Source organism: Eubalaena glacialis, chromosome X (genome assembly GCF_028564815.1).
Source record: "Eubalaena glacialis isolate mEubGla1 chromosome X, mEubGla1.1.hap2.+ XY, whole genome shotgun sequence".
In the NCBI taxonomy this organism is placed as follows: Eukaryota; Metazoa; Chordata; class Mammalia; order Artiodactyla; family Balaenidae; genus Eubalaena; species Eubalaena glacialis.
The window spans coordinates 1,875,951-1,890,450 of NC_083736.1; the positions used below are offsets into that span (position 1 = coordinate 1,875,951).

General features: G+C 42.0%; 1 protein-coding gene across 1 annotated transcript in view; it reads left to right on the forward strand.

The window, feature by feature from the left end:
• The window catches only part of LOC133081995 (glycogenin-2-like), a 37,262-nt gene that overhangs the window by 3,586 nt on the left and 19,176 nt on the right, over positions 1-14,500 (forward strand). Inside the window, exons 2-6 of the mRNA XM_061178345.1 lie at positions 100-241; positions 5,419-5,593; positions 7,047-7,209; positions 10,872-10,998; positions 12,582-12,804. Of these exons, the coding sequence (XP_061034328.1) occupies positions 100-241; positions 5,419-5,593; positions 7,047-7,209; positions 10,872-10,998; positions 12,582-12,804 (830 nt within the window). The remainder of the gene's footprint in view (positions 1-99; positions 242-5,418; positions 5,594-7,046; positions 7,210-10,871; positions 10,999-12,581; positions 12,805-14,500) is intronic.

The window sequence follows — 14,500 nt, forward strand, 5'->3', positions numbered from 1 at the left end:
AGTCGTGAAGCTTGAGAGAGTTGGGAGGTGACCGTCAGCCCCGCCGTCCCGTGAGACCGGTCGGAAACATAACCCTGTTGTTTTTGTTCACGTCCACAGTGTCTGACCAGGCGTTTGTCACGCTGGCTACCAATGATGTCTACTGCCAGGGGGCCCTGGTGCTGGGGCAATCATTGCGGGACCACAGGGCCACCAGGAGGCTGGTGGTGCTGGTCACCCCTCAGGTGTCCAACCTGCTCAGGTAAGACTCACACACACACCTGGTCCTTCCTCCTGAAGAAGCAGGTCCCAGCCGTGGTTCATGGGCCCGCACCACTGGCTGTCCTGGGGGGCCTCAGACACTTGCACAGTGCCCTCCAGTCGTTATTAAAGGAGGAGGCTCTGCCAGGGGTGTGGCCAACTTCAGAATCCTTGTAGACAGCACTCTGTGTGGGTACCGTTTCTTGTCTCAACTACGGAAATTCAAATGCCAGTTATTTTGGGGGGGAGTGGGCAACTTTGAGAAGCAACTGTCCTAAGCTAAGTTAAAGATTCTTTTTTTACGTTTTTATTGAAATATAGTTGAATTACAATGTTGTATTATTTTCAGGTGTACAGGAAAGTGATTCAGTTATATGTACATACGTATATATTCTTTTTCAGATTGTTTTCCCTTATAGATTATTACAGGATATTGAGTAGAGTTCTCTGTGCTCTACAGTAGGTCCTTGTTGGTTATCTATTTTATACATAGTAGTGTGTATCTCTTAATCCCCAATTCCCAATTTATCCCTCCCCCCTTTCTCCTTTGGTAACCATAAGTTTGTTTTCCATGTCTGTTAGTCTGTTTCTGTTTTGTAAATAAGTTCATTTGTATCATATTTTAGATTCCACGTATAAGTGCTATCATATGATATATGTCTTTCTCTGACGTACTTCACTTAGTATGATCATCTCTAGGTCCATCCATGTTGCTGCAAATGGCATCCTTTCATCCTTTGTTATGGCTGAGTAGTATTCCATTGTATTACATGTACCACATCTTCTTTATCCATTCGTCTGTCGATGGACATTTAGGTAACTTCCATGCCTTGACTGCTGTGAACATTGGGTGCATGTTTCTTTTTGAATTAGAGTTTTTTCCGGATATATGCCCAGGAGTGGGATTGCTATATCCTAAGGTAGCTCTATTTTTAGTGTTGTAAGAAACCTCCACACTGTTTTCCACAGTGGCTGGATGCAACTTAAATTTTAAACTTAAATACTACATAGAAAACTTTGCTGATAAAATTGAAAATAGTAAATACTTGATCCTTCTAGGGAAATTCAGATGATCCACATTGACACCAGAAGAAGTGAAGCCCTTCTGTTGACCAGTGACAATGGGAGAAATGGAGAATGTTATCAAAGGCTTAACTGGGGGAAGGACCTGGGCGTGGGCAATTGTAAGGGATGTTCTGTAAAACTGGGCACAGTAAATTAATTTCCATGCAAAAAGAACTATCTGAGACCCTAGGGGGAAAAAAATGAAAGTGTTCATTTATTTTAAGACACTGTGCTAATCTTGATACGGAAACTTGATTTACGGCTTTGATTGTGTTTCCATATAGATGAGAAAACCCCCCAATACAGATTATCAACAAGGCAACTCTAGCCCTGGAATAAAGAAATAAATGATGCTGGATAAACAACAGGGTCCTACTGTATAGAACAGGGAACTATATTCAGTACCCTGTGATGAACCGTCATGGAAAAGAATATGAAAAAGGATGTATACGTATGTATAACTGTGTCACTGCTATACAGCAGAAACTAACACAACATTGTAAATCGACTGTACTTCAATAAAATAAAAAAGACAAAAAAAGAAAAAAATGATGCTTGCTGTAAGAAAGCAAGGGTAGTTCATCGTATAAAAATCTATCATTGTAATTCATCACGTCACTGTATCAGAGAAAGGCAATGATGTGATCCTTTTATATAAAAGTTGAACACATACCCACATGATTTCCAGATAGATTTTAAAGATAAAGGTAAAATTTAAAGCATAGGAAAATCTTAGAAGTCGAGACATATAACTTCTCAATCTTGGCATGACTGACATTTGGGGTTGGATGACCCTCGGATGAGGGGCGTCCTGTGCCCTGTGGGGTGCAGAGCAGCGTCCCTGGTCTCCACCCACCAGATGTCAGTAAGACCCCCCCGCCAACCCTCCTTGCCTTTGTGATAATGAAAAACGTCTCCAGACACTGACATAGATGATTGCTTCGTGTGTCTGCCATTTTTAATTACACAAAACAAAGGGTACCAGAACTGCTGTATGTCAGATGTATTTGTGTAAACGTAAAAGGTAAAACAAGCCAATTAGGGAGCCCATTTACAAAATTTATAACGAGGAGGGGGTGTTGTCCATAGAATAATGAAAGAACTCTTCCAAATGATAAGCAGAGATGGATGGATGGATACAACCAGGGTAGACGGCATGACCAAGTGATACGTACTCTGCCTTCACAGACATTAAAGTCATGTCACATCAAACAGCTCAGTGATATTTATGACCCGTCAGGCTGGCAAATGTCTTTTTAAACGTCGGTGTTTGGGGGGGGGGGGCGGGCACAGACCTTAGTCATTGACATTAAGTGATGTCATTAGTCTTTAGCCAAATTGGCTGTCACCCATTCTCCCAAAAGTGTGTCAAATGAATGGATGCTCAAGGTGTATTTCTTCTTGTCTAAGATGATTCCTTCAGGCCCCAAAGAGAAAGAAAAGAGAAGAAAATACATTTGTGTGCAGCGGACGTTTCCCTATGCTCGGGCCACTGGGTCTTCAGAGTCAGACCAAGGGCTGCAGTGGACCCAGCGTTGGGAACGGTGACCCTGGGGGTAGCCACGCATCCTTGGGGGGACCTCTGTGTGGTCCCATCATCGTCTCCTGAATCATGGTGTGCGTGGAACAGTTACATAGAACTGATAAAGCCAAAAAATAGACATGATTCTCTGCTAGATTCCTATCTCCTCAGCTGTCCAAAGCTGTCAGCATTTTTTTTCAGTCTTTCAGTCTACTCAAGATGAACTTTGAAATATTCAGAGACAGTGTCACAGAAATACTGGGAAAGGTTCATGGATACAGACCTAGTTGCACTGTTATAGAACCAGTTATGTATTTTGCGGTCATTGGTAGGGTTGAGGAACGGTGCTCTAGGATGCAGTCAGGGCAGTAGGACATAAACAGTGACCTGTGACTCCAAATGACCAGGGGGTGGTGTTCAGGAGACTGCCATTCCTCCAGGCTGTGTGGTACATCCGTGGTTGGGGTAGTCTTTCTGCAGGGAAAGGGACCCAGTAGCATATGCTCGTAGGTTCACACAAATTGCATTCTTGAAACTTAATTCTTCCTCCAGGAATTTAAGTTAAGGAAGCAAGCAGAGCTGAACAAAAGCCTATAAGGACATAGGTGCTATTTGTAGTTCCGTAGAATGACATTTCTTGGCCCTCTTCCTCCCTCTTTATACAATCATGAGGATGCCATAAATTCCATAAATAACTGGGTAAAAAGCAGGAGGAAATTGGTGATGACGTGGTATTTTCTTAGAGAGTTACTTTGAATACTGTGCAACGTGAAAGCACAAATGTAGAGTAGAAGTGGAAAAGCTACTAAAGAATAGAAAAGATAGACCCAGAAGCTCCAACATCTGTCTAAGACTGGGAGTTTCAGAAAGGACAGAAGTGGAGAGAAAGGATTCAAGGAAATATTTCAGCTCTGAGGAAGGATTTTAGATTGTGGGTGCTCCCTGAGTGTTGAGAAGAATGAATGAAGGAAACGCAAGTGTTGATACAGAAGGTACCATTTCAGAGCACGAAGAATGAAGAAAAAGTACTAAATGCATTTCAGGTCTCAGTCTGGTTGAGACAGCTGATGCCTCAAAGCTCTTAGACTAATTTTGAAATGAAATTTCTATATTCAGCTAAATGCAATTTGAAAGCAAAATCAAGATGTTTCAAATATGCAGAAGCTCAACAGTTTTACCCCTCAAGGACCTTTGAGAAAAAATTACTTGAGGATATACTCAAGCACAATGAAATGTGAATCCAAGAAAGAAGAAATAGAATATAAGAAGCAGTGCAAAACAAATAAATGAGTAATACTGAAAGTTAATTGGGAATGCATTGGTGAATGATTATGAAAATAATCTGGAATTAACATTCCCCACGGGAGGTGGTTGGGGGATAAAAGAGGAGGGAGCCAGGTGAACATATGCTAATGTTCCTGTCTTGTCTGGGGTGAAGTTATAGATGATAACTATCATTACATTTGATAGAAAATAGTAAGGTTAAATAGATGCATTGAGAGTTTAAGGGTGGCAACCACCAGAGGACTAGAAAGGGTATATACAAAAAACACAAGGGAGGAAAAAAATCTAAACCAAGCAATGAAAAGTAGGAAAGAATTACAAAGAAGAAAGTACCTTTTTCAGTGCGTGGTATTATGGAGTATGTGATGTCTTGCTACTGGTGACATGAACCTTGGTCTCCTTTGGGGTATCTCTACTGCAAAATCATTATTTTTGTCTTTGTAATTGATAAATATCTTGGGAGAGGTACTTTTAGACTATGAAAACATGCTGTTTCTCCTCAAAACCTTTACTCATTGCTTTTAGGGTTCATCAGTGAATTTTGTCTGCAACAGTTATCACTGTGATGTTCATCTAATGGTGATTTTTCTCTTTCCCTCATTCCTTCTACATTTATTACTTGGAATTCTTCTGTGAGGAAGAGCTACCCCTTTTACCCCATTTACTTATGTGTTCAGTTGTGATATCAGTATGGATCCGTGAATATTCATTTTATACTTTAGGTTTGTTTTTGTTTTCTTGCCCAAATTGCGTCAGCTTTGGCTACTGAGAGCTCCTCCTGATTGACTTCCTGTATCCTTTTGACATGCCCCCATCCTTTTTCTAGCACTTTCTTAATTTTCTGTCATCGCGAAGATATTCCAGGCAATGATGAAGTAGAATTTAAGCAAAAAAATTTTTTAATGGAACAGAGGCACATTTCATTTTGATGAAATGTACATTCTTCCAAAATTTGAGTCTCAAACTTGTATGCAATGAGCAATGTAGGTTTTGAATATGTAAAGTAAAAACTGATGGAGATCTTCTGTTGGTTTCTACCTACTCAGCCTTCCCTTCTCACTGCCCATGCACTTTGGAAAGAGAAAGTACCTTCCTAAGAGATGACCCGAATCAGTCTATGTTAAGATGATTTAATATGTCTTGCTTTTCACGTTTGCCTAAGTTTTAAGCATGAATGAAATGTGGGCAAAGCCATGAGACCCACATGGGGAAAATAAAGCCTGATATGAAGACTGCAGCAGCAAGGGACAGCATGTCTCATGTTAGATGGTGGGCTGTTCTCCTAGGATTTGGCATGTCTTTTCCAGGGTGATCCTCTCGAAGGTGTTTGATGAGGTCATCGAGGTGAACCTGATAGACAGTGTAGACTACATCCACCTGGCCTTTCTGAAGAGACCTGAGCTCGGAGTCACCCTCACCAAGCTTCACTGTTGGACACTCACCCATTATAGCAAGTGTGTCTTCCTGGATGCAGATACCCTGGTGAGTACAAGGGAGGGTAAGGACCAGACCCTCCACTTGTTGAGGAACCCCCGACAAAGACCATGCCCCTCCCTCCTTAAGCAAGCTGCTAGCTCGTGCTGGTGGATCCCCACCAGGTAACGTCCATCACTATTCACCAACATCATTTAGTCGATCAACATCAGATAGAACACACGTACTGCAGTAGACCCTGCTGAGTACACTCGGGTACTTGAAGGCATGTCCCTTCCCTAGCAGGGGTTTGTAATCACATTATTTCATCTACACGAGGTAAAATATTGGAGAAATATTCTTCCTCGATTGTACCGTGAATTATAGAGTCCTGAAGGGACTGGTACACCTGGCTTCTTAAGCTATGGCATCTCCCATTGTCATTTGGGGTAGTTACCTTTGGTGTAGGAGCGCAGGATGGGCACTTTCATAAATAGCCATTGGAAAGTTGAAATGTAAAATGAGGTTGGAGTGTCAGAGATACATTCGAGGTTGTCTTGGTTGTGCAAAAGCAGCTCTGTAGGAAAACTGGTGTGCAGAGGAAAATAATAAGTGCGTAATCAGAGTAATTTCTTTCCCAAACAGCACAATTCAGAAAGCCAGTAGGTGTTGGAGAGAACTGCTGTTGGTGGTCAAGCTCTCGAAGACAGTGGATTATACGATATTGACTTGCAAACTTCTGTGTTTATGGATTTCCAGTCTTGTAGGTCACACTTGCTAGATGAAAGAGAATATATACAATTAGGAGCTTTCCATGGAGGATCTTAAGCACCTCGAGATGATAATTGCATTTCAGTGACAGTGTTACTTCAAACCCTTGAAATAAACCAGGGAGCAGTCTTACACACACACCTTTCTCTTTTGAATATAAGTCTAAAAGAAGAGAGTCACTCAAAACATTGGGTATAAGTTTCCCATCACTGAATGTTGTCTGGCCCATTGTGAAGTTCTGTTGCATTTCTCACTTGTGCCCCAGAGGTTAAGAGAAGTGTCGCTGTCACTGAGACCAAGCTTGTACTGCTCACCGCGCGAGACAGGCCAGTAAATCGAGAGCAAGGAATAATGACTTTGTTCGGAAAGCCAGCAGACCGGGAAGAGGGTGGACTCATGTCCCAAAGACCCATCTTCCCTGAGTTAGAACTCAAGCTTCTTTTATCCTAAAAGGGGAGGGGGTAAGGTCCTGCTTCTGGTCAGAATTTCTTCCTTCTTGCAGCCATTCACAGGTGGGCCTGTTTCCTGTGAGCGAAACAGAGGTATTTTAGCTTAACACTCATTGCACCCGAGGCAAGGTTCCCGGAGATGGGCCATTATCTATTGTTTATGGGCAACATCCCTTTGGTGATTAACTTGTAGCAAAAGCAATAGAATGCAAAGGTTAAAGTAAAAGAAACAGGTCCAATACGGAGGCAGATTGGTTCTTCCCTATGAGAGCGTATGGGTCCCCCATGCTCTGTTGTTCCAGGTGCTGTCCAATATCGATGAGCTCTTCAATAGGACAGAGTTTTCTGCGGCCCCGGATCCCGGATGGCCAGATTGCTTCAATAGCGGGGTATTTGTCTTCCAACCTTCCCTGGAGACGCATGGCCTCTTGCTGCAGCATGCCACCGACCACGGCAGCTTTGACGGTAGGTGAAGGGCAGCTGGACATTTGTGGAAGAGAATGGGGCCTGTACCCATCCCTCTGCCCCACTGGCACCTAGCCCCACCACCCCGTATCTGTGAGCAGCAAGTTAAAGATGGGGATGGAAGAACAAGTCCAGGAAGAGATGAAGATGTAAGTAAGTAAGTACACGGTAGAGAGAACCGTTGAAAATATCTTCGATGGGTAGAAGGAAGAACTCCCCAGTCCTGATCACATAGGATGGGTAGACAGCCTTTCTTTCTTTTTTTTTTTTTAAACATCTTTATTGAAGTATAATTGCTTTACAATGGTGTGTTAGTTTCTGCTTTATAACAAAGTGAATCAGTTATACATATACATATGTTCCCATATCTCTTCCCTCTTGCATCTCCCTCCCTCCCACCCTCCCTATCCCACCCCTCTAGGTGGTCACAAAGCACCGAGCTGATCTCCCCGTGCCATGCGGCTGCTTCCCACTAGCTATCTATTTTACATTTGGTAGTGTATATATGTCCATGACACTCTCTCACCCTGTCACATCTCACCCCTCCCCCTCCCCATATCCTCAAGTCCATTCTCTAGTAGGTCTGTGTCTTTATTCCCGTCTTGCCACTAGGTTCTTCATGACCTTTTTTTTTTTTCCCTTAGATTCCATATATATGTGTTAGCATACTGTATTTGTTTTTCTCTTTCTGACTTACTTCACTCTGTATGCCAGACTCTAGGTCCATCCACCTCAAATAACTACAAATAACTCAATTTCATTTCTTTTTATGGCTGAGTAATATTCCATTGTATATATGTGCCACATCTTCTTTATCCATTCATCCGATGATGGACACTTAGGTTGCTTCCATGTCCTGGCTACTGTAAATAGTACTGCAGTGAACACTGTGGTACATGACTCTTTTTGAACTATGGTTTTCTCAGGGTATATGCCCAGTAGTGGGATTGCTGGGTCGTATGGTAGTTCTATTTTTAGTTTTTTAAGGAACCTCCATACTGTTCTCCATAGTGGCTGTATCAATTTACATTCCCACCAACAGTGCAAGAGGGTTCCCTTTTCTCCACACCCTCTCCAGCATTTGTTGTTTGTAGATTTTCTGATGATGGCCATTCTGACCGGTGTGAGATGATACCTCATTGTAGTTTTGATTTGCATTTCTCTAATGATTAATGATGTTGAGCATTCTTTCATGTGTCTGTTGGCAATCTGTATATCTTCTTTGGAGAAATGTGTATTTAGGTCTTCTGCCCATATTTGGACTGGGTTGTTTGTTTTTTTGTTATTGAGCTGCGTGAGCTGCTTGTAAATCTTGGAGATTAATCCTTTGTCAGTTGCTTCATTTGCAAATATTTTCTCCCATTCTGAGGGTTGTCTTTTGGTCTTGTTTATGGTTTCCTTTGAGACAGCCTTTCTTTTTTTTTTTTTTTTTTTTTTAATAAAGAATATGCTTTCCATTCTATCAAGAAATAGTGTATTTATTTATTTAGTTAGTTAGTTATTTTTTGGCTGTGTTGGGTCTTCGTTTCTGTGCGAGGGCTTTCTCCAGTTGTGGCGAGCGGGGGCCACTCTTCATCGCGGTGCGCGGGCCTCTCACTGTCGCGGCCTCTCTTGCTGCGGAGCACAGGCGCCAGACGCGCAGGCTCAGTAGTTGTGGCTCACGGGCCCAGTTGCTCCGCGGCATGTGGGATCTTCCCTGACCAGGGCTCGAACCCATGTCCCCTGCATCGGCAGGCAGATTCTCAGCCACTGCGCCACCAGGGAAGCCCGAGACAGCCTTTCTTTAAAGGGCCTGATAGGGGACTTCCCTGGTGGTCTAGTGGTTAGGACTCCGCACTTCCATTTCAGGGGGCATGGGTTCCATCCCTGGTTGGGGAACTAAGATCCTGCAAACCTCGCGGCGCAGCCAAAATGAAATAAAAAAGGACCAGATAATTAATGTTTTCAGCATCGTGGGGCATACCATCTCTGTGACAGATATTTATCCCTGTAGTTGTAGAGTGAAATCAGCCATTGACAGGACTTACATGAGCGTGGATGTGTTCCAATAAAACTTTATTTACAAAAATGGGTGCAAGCCTTCGTTGGCCACCCCTGATATAGAATAAAGGGGAGAATTAACTGAAACCAGACACTTGCCTGAACAGGCATTAGTAGATGGGAAAAATACTAGAATTTTTGTAACGTGAAAGAAAATGCTGGACTATTGAAAAATTGGAATGTAGATTGGTGCAGCCACTGTGGAAAACAGGGTGGAGGTTCCTCAAAAAACTAAAACTAGGACTGCCATATGATCTAGCAATTCCACTTCTGGGCATATATCCAAAAAAAACCAGAAATGCTAATTTGTAAAGACATGTGCACCCCAATGTTCATAGCAACACTATTTACAGTAGTCAAGCTATTGAAGCAACATCAATGTCCACAGATGAATGGATAAAAAAGATGTGGCATATACACAATGGAATATTACTCAGCCATGAAAAAGAATGAAATATTGCCATTTGCAGCAACATGGATGGACTTGGAGGGCATGATGCTAAATGAAATAAGTCAGACAGAGAAGGACAAATACTGTATGCTGTGTGGTATCACTTATATGTGGATCTAAAAAATACAACAAACTAGTGAATATAACAAAAAAGAAGCAGACTCACACATACAGAGAACAAACGAGTGGTTATCAGTGGTGATGGGGGAGCAAAATAGGGATAGGGGATTAAGAGGTACAAACTATTAGGTATAAAATAAGCTACAGGGATATATTGTACAACACTGGGAACAGAGCCAAGATTTTATAATGACTATAAATGGAGTATAATGTCTAAAAAATTGTGAATCACTATATTATACACCTATAACTTACATACTATTGTACAGCAGCTATACCTCAATAAAAACATAATAATAAACATTGATAGGAAAAAAAAAAAAAGAAAAATTCCTTCTAGGTAAGGACGAGGTAACAAAGTTGGCAAAAATGGTGGGAAAAGCGATTGTCGATACCAGATAGAATTCCCTGGGGAGGAGTGGAGAATTTTGGAGACAATGTGCGATTTTATTATTAATTGTTTGCACCATCGGTGGAGAATTCTGGAGAGACTATGCACTTTTTTAATTTCATTTTCTTTTTTTGGCTGCTTTGGGTCTTAGTTGTTGCACGCAGGATCTTTGGTTGAGGTGTGGGCCCTTCTTTGTGGCACGCGGGCTTCTCTCTAGTTGTGGCGTTTGGGTTTTTTTTCCTCTCTCTAATTGTGGTGTGCAGGGTCCAGAGCACATGAGTTCTGTAGTTTGCAGCACACGGGCTCTCTCGTTGAGGTGTGCGAGCTCAGTAGTTGTAGCGCGTGGGCTTAGTTGCCCCATGGCATGTGGGATCTTGGTTCCCGGACAGGGATCAAACCCACGTCCCCTGCATTGGAAGGCGGATTCTTTACCACTGGACCACGTGGGAAGTCCCGAGACTATGCACTTTTTAAATGAATGGTGTGGGTTATCAGTCACTTTTGAGACAACGACCACGTTTTAGTGGGTTGAGAGAGGAAATGTAATTTGTGCGCTGGGATACCAGTGTTTTTCCATTATGTGTTCAAACATGTCTTGCATTCTCTTGGTGCACTGTACCATTCTTTATTAACTTCTTTGGCTGTTTGTTAACTCTCTAGGGGCAGACCAAGGCTTGTTGAACAGTTTCTTCAGTAGCTGGTCCACAGCAGACATCCAGAAACACTTGCCGTTCATTTATAACTTGAGTAGCAACACAGCGTACACCTACAGCCCTGCTTTCAAACAGTAAGTTTCGTGCCAAGCCCAATTCTTCTATACCTGGTCAACCATTCTCTCTCAGAATCTAATATCACCTTTTGGCATTTTGAAGGAAAAAAAAAAAAAACCCAGATCATCCTTCTGCTTGCTTATTTATTGCTTTACATGATAGGTAATCAAGGCAGCTAGGCTTCATGAGAGTGGTTCCCAAAGTGTTGCCCAGGGAACCCCCAGGGGTTCCCCACCCCTCTTTCAAGGGTCTTTGAAATCAAAGTGACTTTAAAAAAATTAATTCTAAGATGTCATTTTCCTCTTTTCAGTCTTGTTTTCTCATAATTGGACAGTGGGATTTTACAGAAATGCCATGACATGATGTGATAAAAAGCATTGCACTGAATGCAGGTGCAGATATGAGAAACCAACTGTCTCCTCGTAAAATAGTCAATGTCACTCTTTTTACAAATTTTTAAAAATATAGTTATATAGAGAGTTATATTTTATGAAAAGATACAAAAGATGTGACATTTTACGCATTTTTTAAAAATATAATTACATATAGTTATATTTTATGAAGAGATATGAAAGATGTCACTTTTTACTCATTTAAAAAATATAGTTATAGTTATATTTCTACGAAGAAATACAAAAGATGTCACTTTTTACACATTTAAAAGATATATAGTAATATATAGTTATAGTTATACTTTATGAAAAAATATAAAAGTTACGTTAACATATAATGGGCCCTTGGTTTTTTAATGAGTTGGTACATGGGTTTTCTAATTTCTCAGTTTTAACTTCTGTTGCGGTGAATATGTACAGATGGAATCCATGTGAACAAACATCTTTTCCTCTGTGATTTGTAAGAATGTCAAGAGGTCCTAGAACCAAAACGTGTGAGATCCACCGCTCCAGGGGACATTGTTATAAGTGAAAATGGAAAATCTGAGAAGATTTTGAGCATGCTTTTTTAATAGGGGCCACACTGCCCCCAAGGAGGCAGACACTGGTTTGTGGGGCGTAAAGCCATCATATCCTTTTTAATGTAGAAAGCACAGCTGTACATACAGAACGTAGATATACAGGGCAAATATGATATTAAAGTTTCATAGGAAAGCAATTAAGAAAAAAATGTTTAAAAAGGTTCGAGGTTGGTGGGAGTGGTGATAATGAAAAAAAAAAAGGTCACGAGGGGAAAATTCACCATCTTGTACAAGAAGCCAGTTTTCTGGTCTGCAGCTTGCATTATCTACTATAAAATCTACTTTTTAAAGTTTTTATCGTTTTCAGGATAAGGTGATTTGGGCTACGGTACTGCCCATCTTTCTAAAAGACTCCTGATTTCTTCTTCCCGTTTTGGGGAACATTCCCAAGTGGGTTATGATTATGTTTCTTGGTCTGTAGAAAATGAAAGGCTGCAAACGTGGATTGATGAAGCAGTTTTTATTTTTACTACAAGTCAAGGTGGTTGTTAATGACAGGATCGTCCATAACTCATTGAGATGCATCTTTACGTCCTGCTGTCTGTGATGAGCCCTGTGGTTGTCACAGGCTCTCTGTGTGTGGTCACTTCCAAGAGGAAGGCAGGATGCTTTATGCTTCCTCCTCAGATTCGGCTCGAGTGCGAAGGTGGTCCACTTTTTGGGGTCCACGAAGCCTTGGAACTACAAGTACAGTCCCCAGACGGGCTCTGTTTTGGAGGAGGGCTCTGGGCCTGTCAACCAGCATCAGACGTCCTTCCTTAACCTCTGGTGGGGGATTTACCACTGCAGCATTCTGCCTCTTTATGAAAATATCCGGCACGAGGACGAACGGACATCTCCAGGACACACAGTAAGCACACAATTCCCTTGACATCCAAGAGTTCAGACCGGGGATAAACTCTCCGTGATCCACACCTGTGGGTTTTCTTCAAATACACGTTCCTCCCTCTTTTTATGGAGTCTCTTCTCATTTTTTTTTATAAGTGGTTTTATTCTGTTTTAAAATTAATTAATTAATTTATTTTTGGCTGCGTTGGGTCTCCGTTGCTGCACGTGGGCTTTCTCTAGTTGCGGCGAGCGGGGGCTACTCTTCACTGTGGTGCACGGGCTTCTCATTGCGGTGGCTTCTCTTGTTGCAGAGCACGGGCTCTAGGCACACGGGCTTCAGTAGTTGTGGCACGAGGGCTTCAGTAGTTGTGGCTCAAAGGCTCTAGAGCGCAGGCTCAGTAGTTGTGGCGCACGGGCTTAGTTGCTCTGCGGCATGTGGGATCTTCCTTGACCAGGGCTCGAACCCGTGTCCCCTGCATTGGCAGGCGGATTCTTAACCACCGTGCCACCAGGGAAGCCCCTCTTCTCATTTTTTATGTTTTAGGAAAGACAGATTTAGGATATCTCAAGCGATTATCAAGTTATATTTTTATTTATTTATTTTTAAAATATCACTTTTTATTCCAAATTCTCTTTTTTTTTTGGCTTACAGGATCTTAGTTCCCTGACCAGGGATTGAACCCACCCCCTCAGCAGTGAACGTGCAGAGTCCTAACCACTGGACCGCCAGGGAATTCCTAACCAAGTTACATTTTTAAAAAAATCTGTCAAGGCCTACATTAATGAAAGAAATAAATAAGGTTTTTAAAAAGTTCAGTGTTTATAGACATGTTCATTAAAAAAGGACGGAATTAGAAGATATTAAATAATGTTGATACACACCAGGAAGGGGTCAGGCAAGGAAAGATATGTCATTTCATCGCAAGAAAGAAAGACCATAGTTGGAAGTTAATGACCAGTCAAACTGTAGGTCTTGTGCTAGTTTTCCTTCTGTATCCACATCCTATATTTCATGCAGGAGGATGCTGAAAGAGGCAGGCAACATTTTTTTTTTGGTGCAAAACCGTGAATGTTTCATGAGCAGAATTGCTGCTGTGATTTATAGGGCTGATGCATAAATAATTAAATTAGCCGCCTTCATCAGGGAAAGAGCCACTCACAGATTAAGTGGCTGAAGATGATTGATTACAAATGTCATTGGAGGGGGCATTTTCCACTTTCCATCCTCGATTGAAGTAGCAATCGGAGGTGGTTTCTGAAGAGGATTTTTCAAATTGTTGATTGGCACCCATTTGATTTTTTACAACTGTAACCCTACATGCTCTCCATAGTAGAGTTTCTGCAGTGAATTTTTTTTTTTTTTTTTTTTTGGCTGCAGCTGGTCTTAGTTGCGGCCTGTGGGATCTTTAGTTGTGGCACTGGGACTTCTTAGTTGTGGCATGTGGACTCTTAGTTGCGGCATGCATGCAGGATGTAGTTCCCCAACCAGGGATCGAACCCGGGCCCCCTTCATTGCGAGCGCGGAATCTTACCCACTGGACCACCAGGGAAGTCCCTCTGCAGTGGACTTAACAGGGAGGCACCTGCCTTGCCGAAGACCTTTTAGAATGAGGTCCCAGGAGATTTTATTTCCTGGTCAGTTTTTGACTAGCGCATGTATTGGTACAACGGAGTCCGGTGTCCACAGATGCTTGCGTTGGGATCTTGACACGAATTCA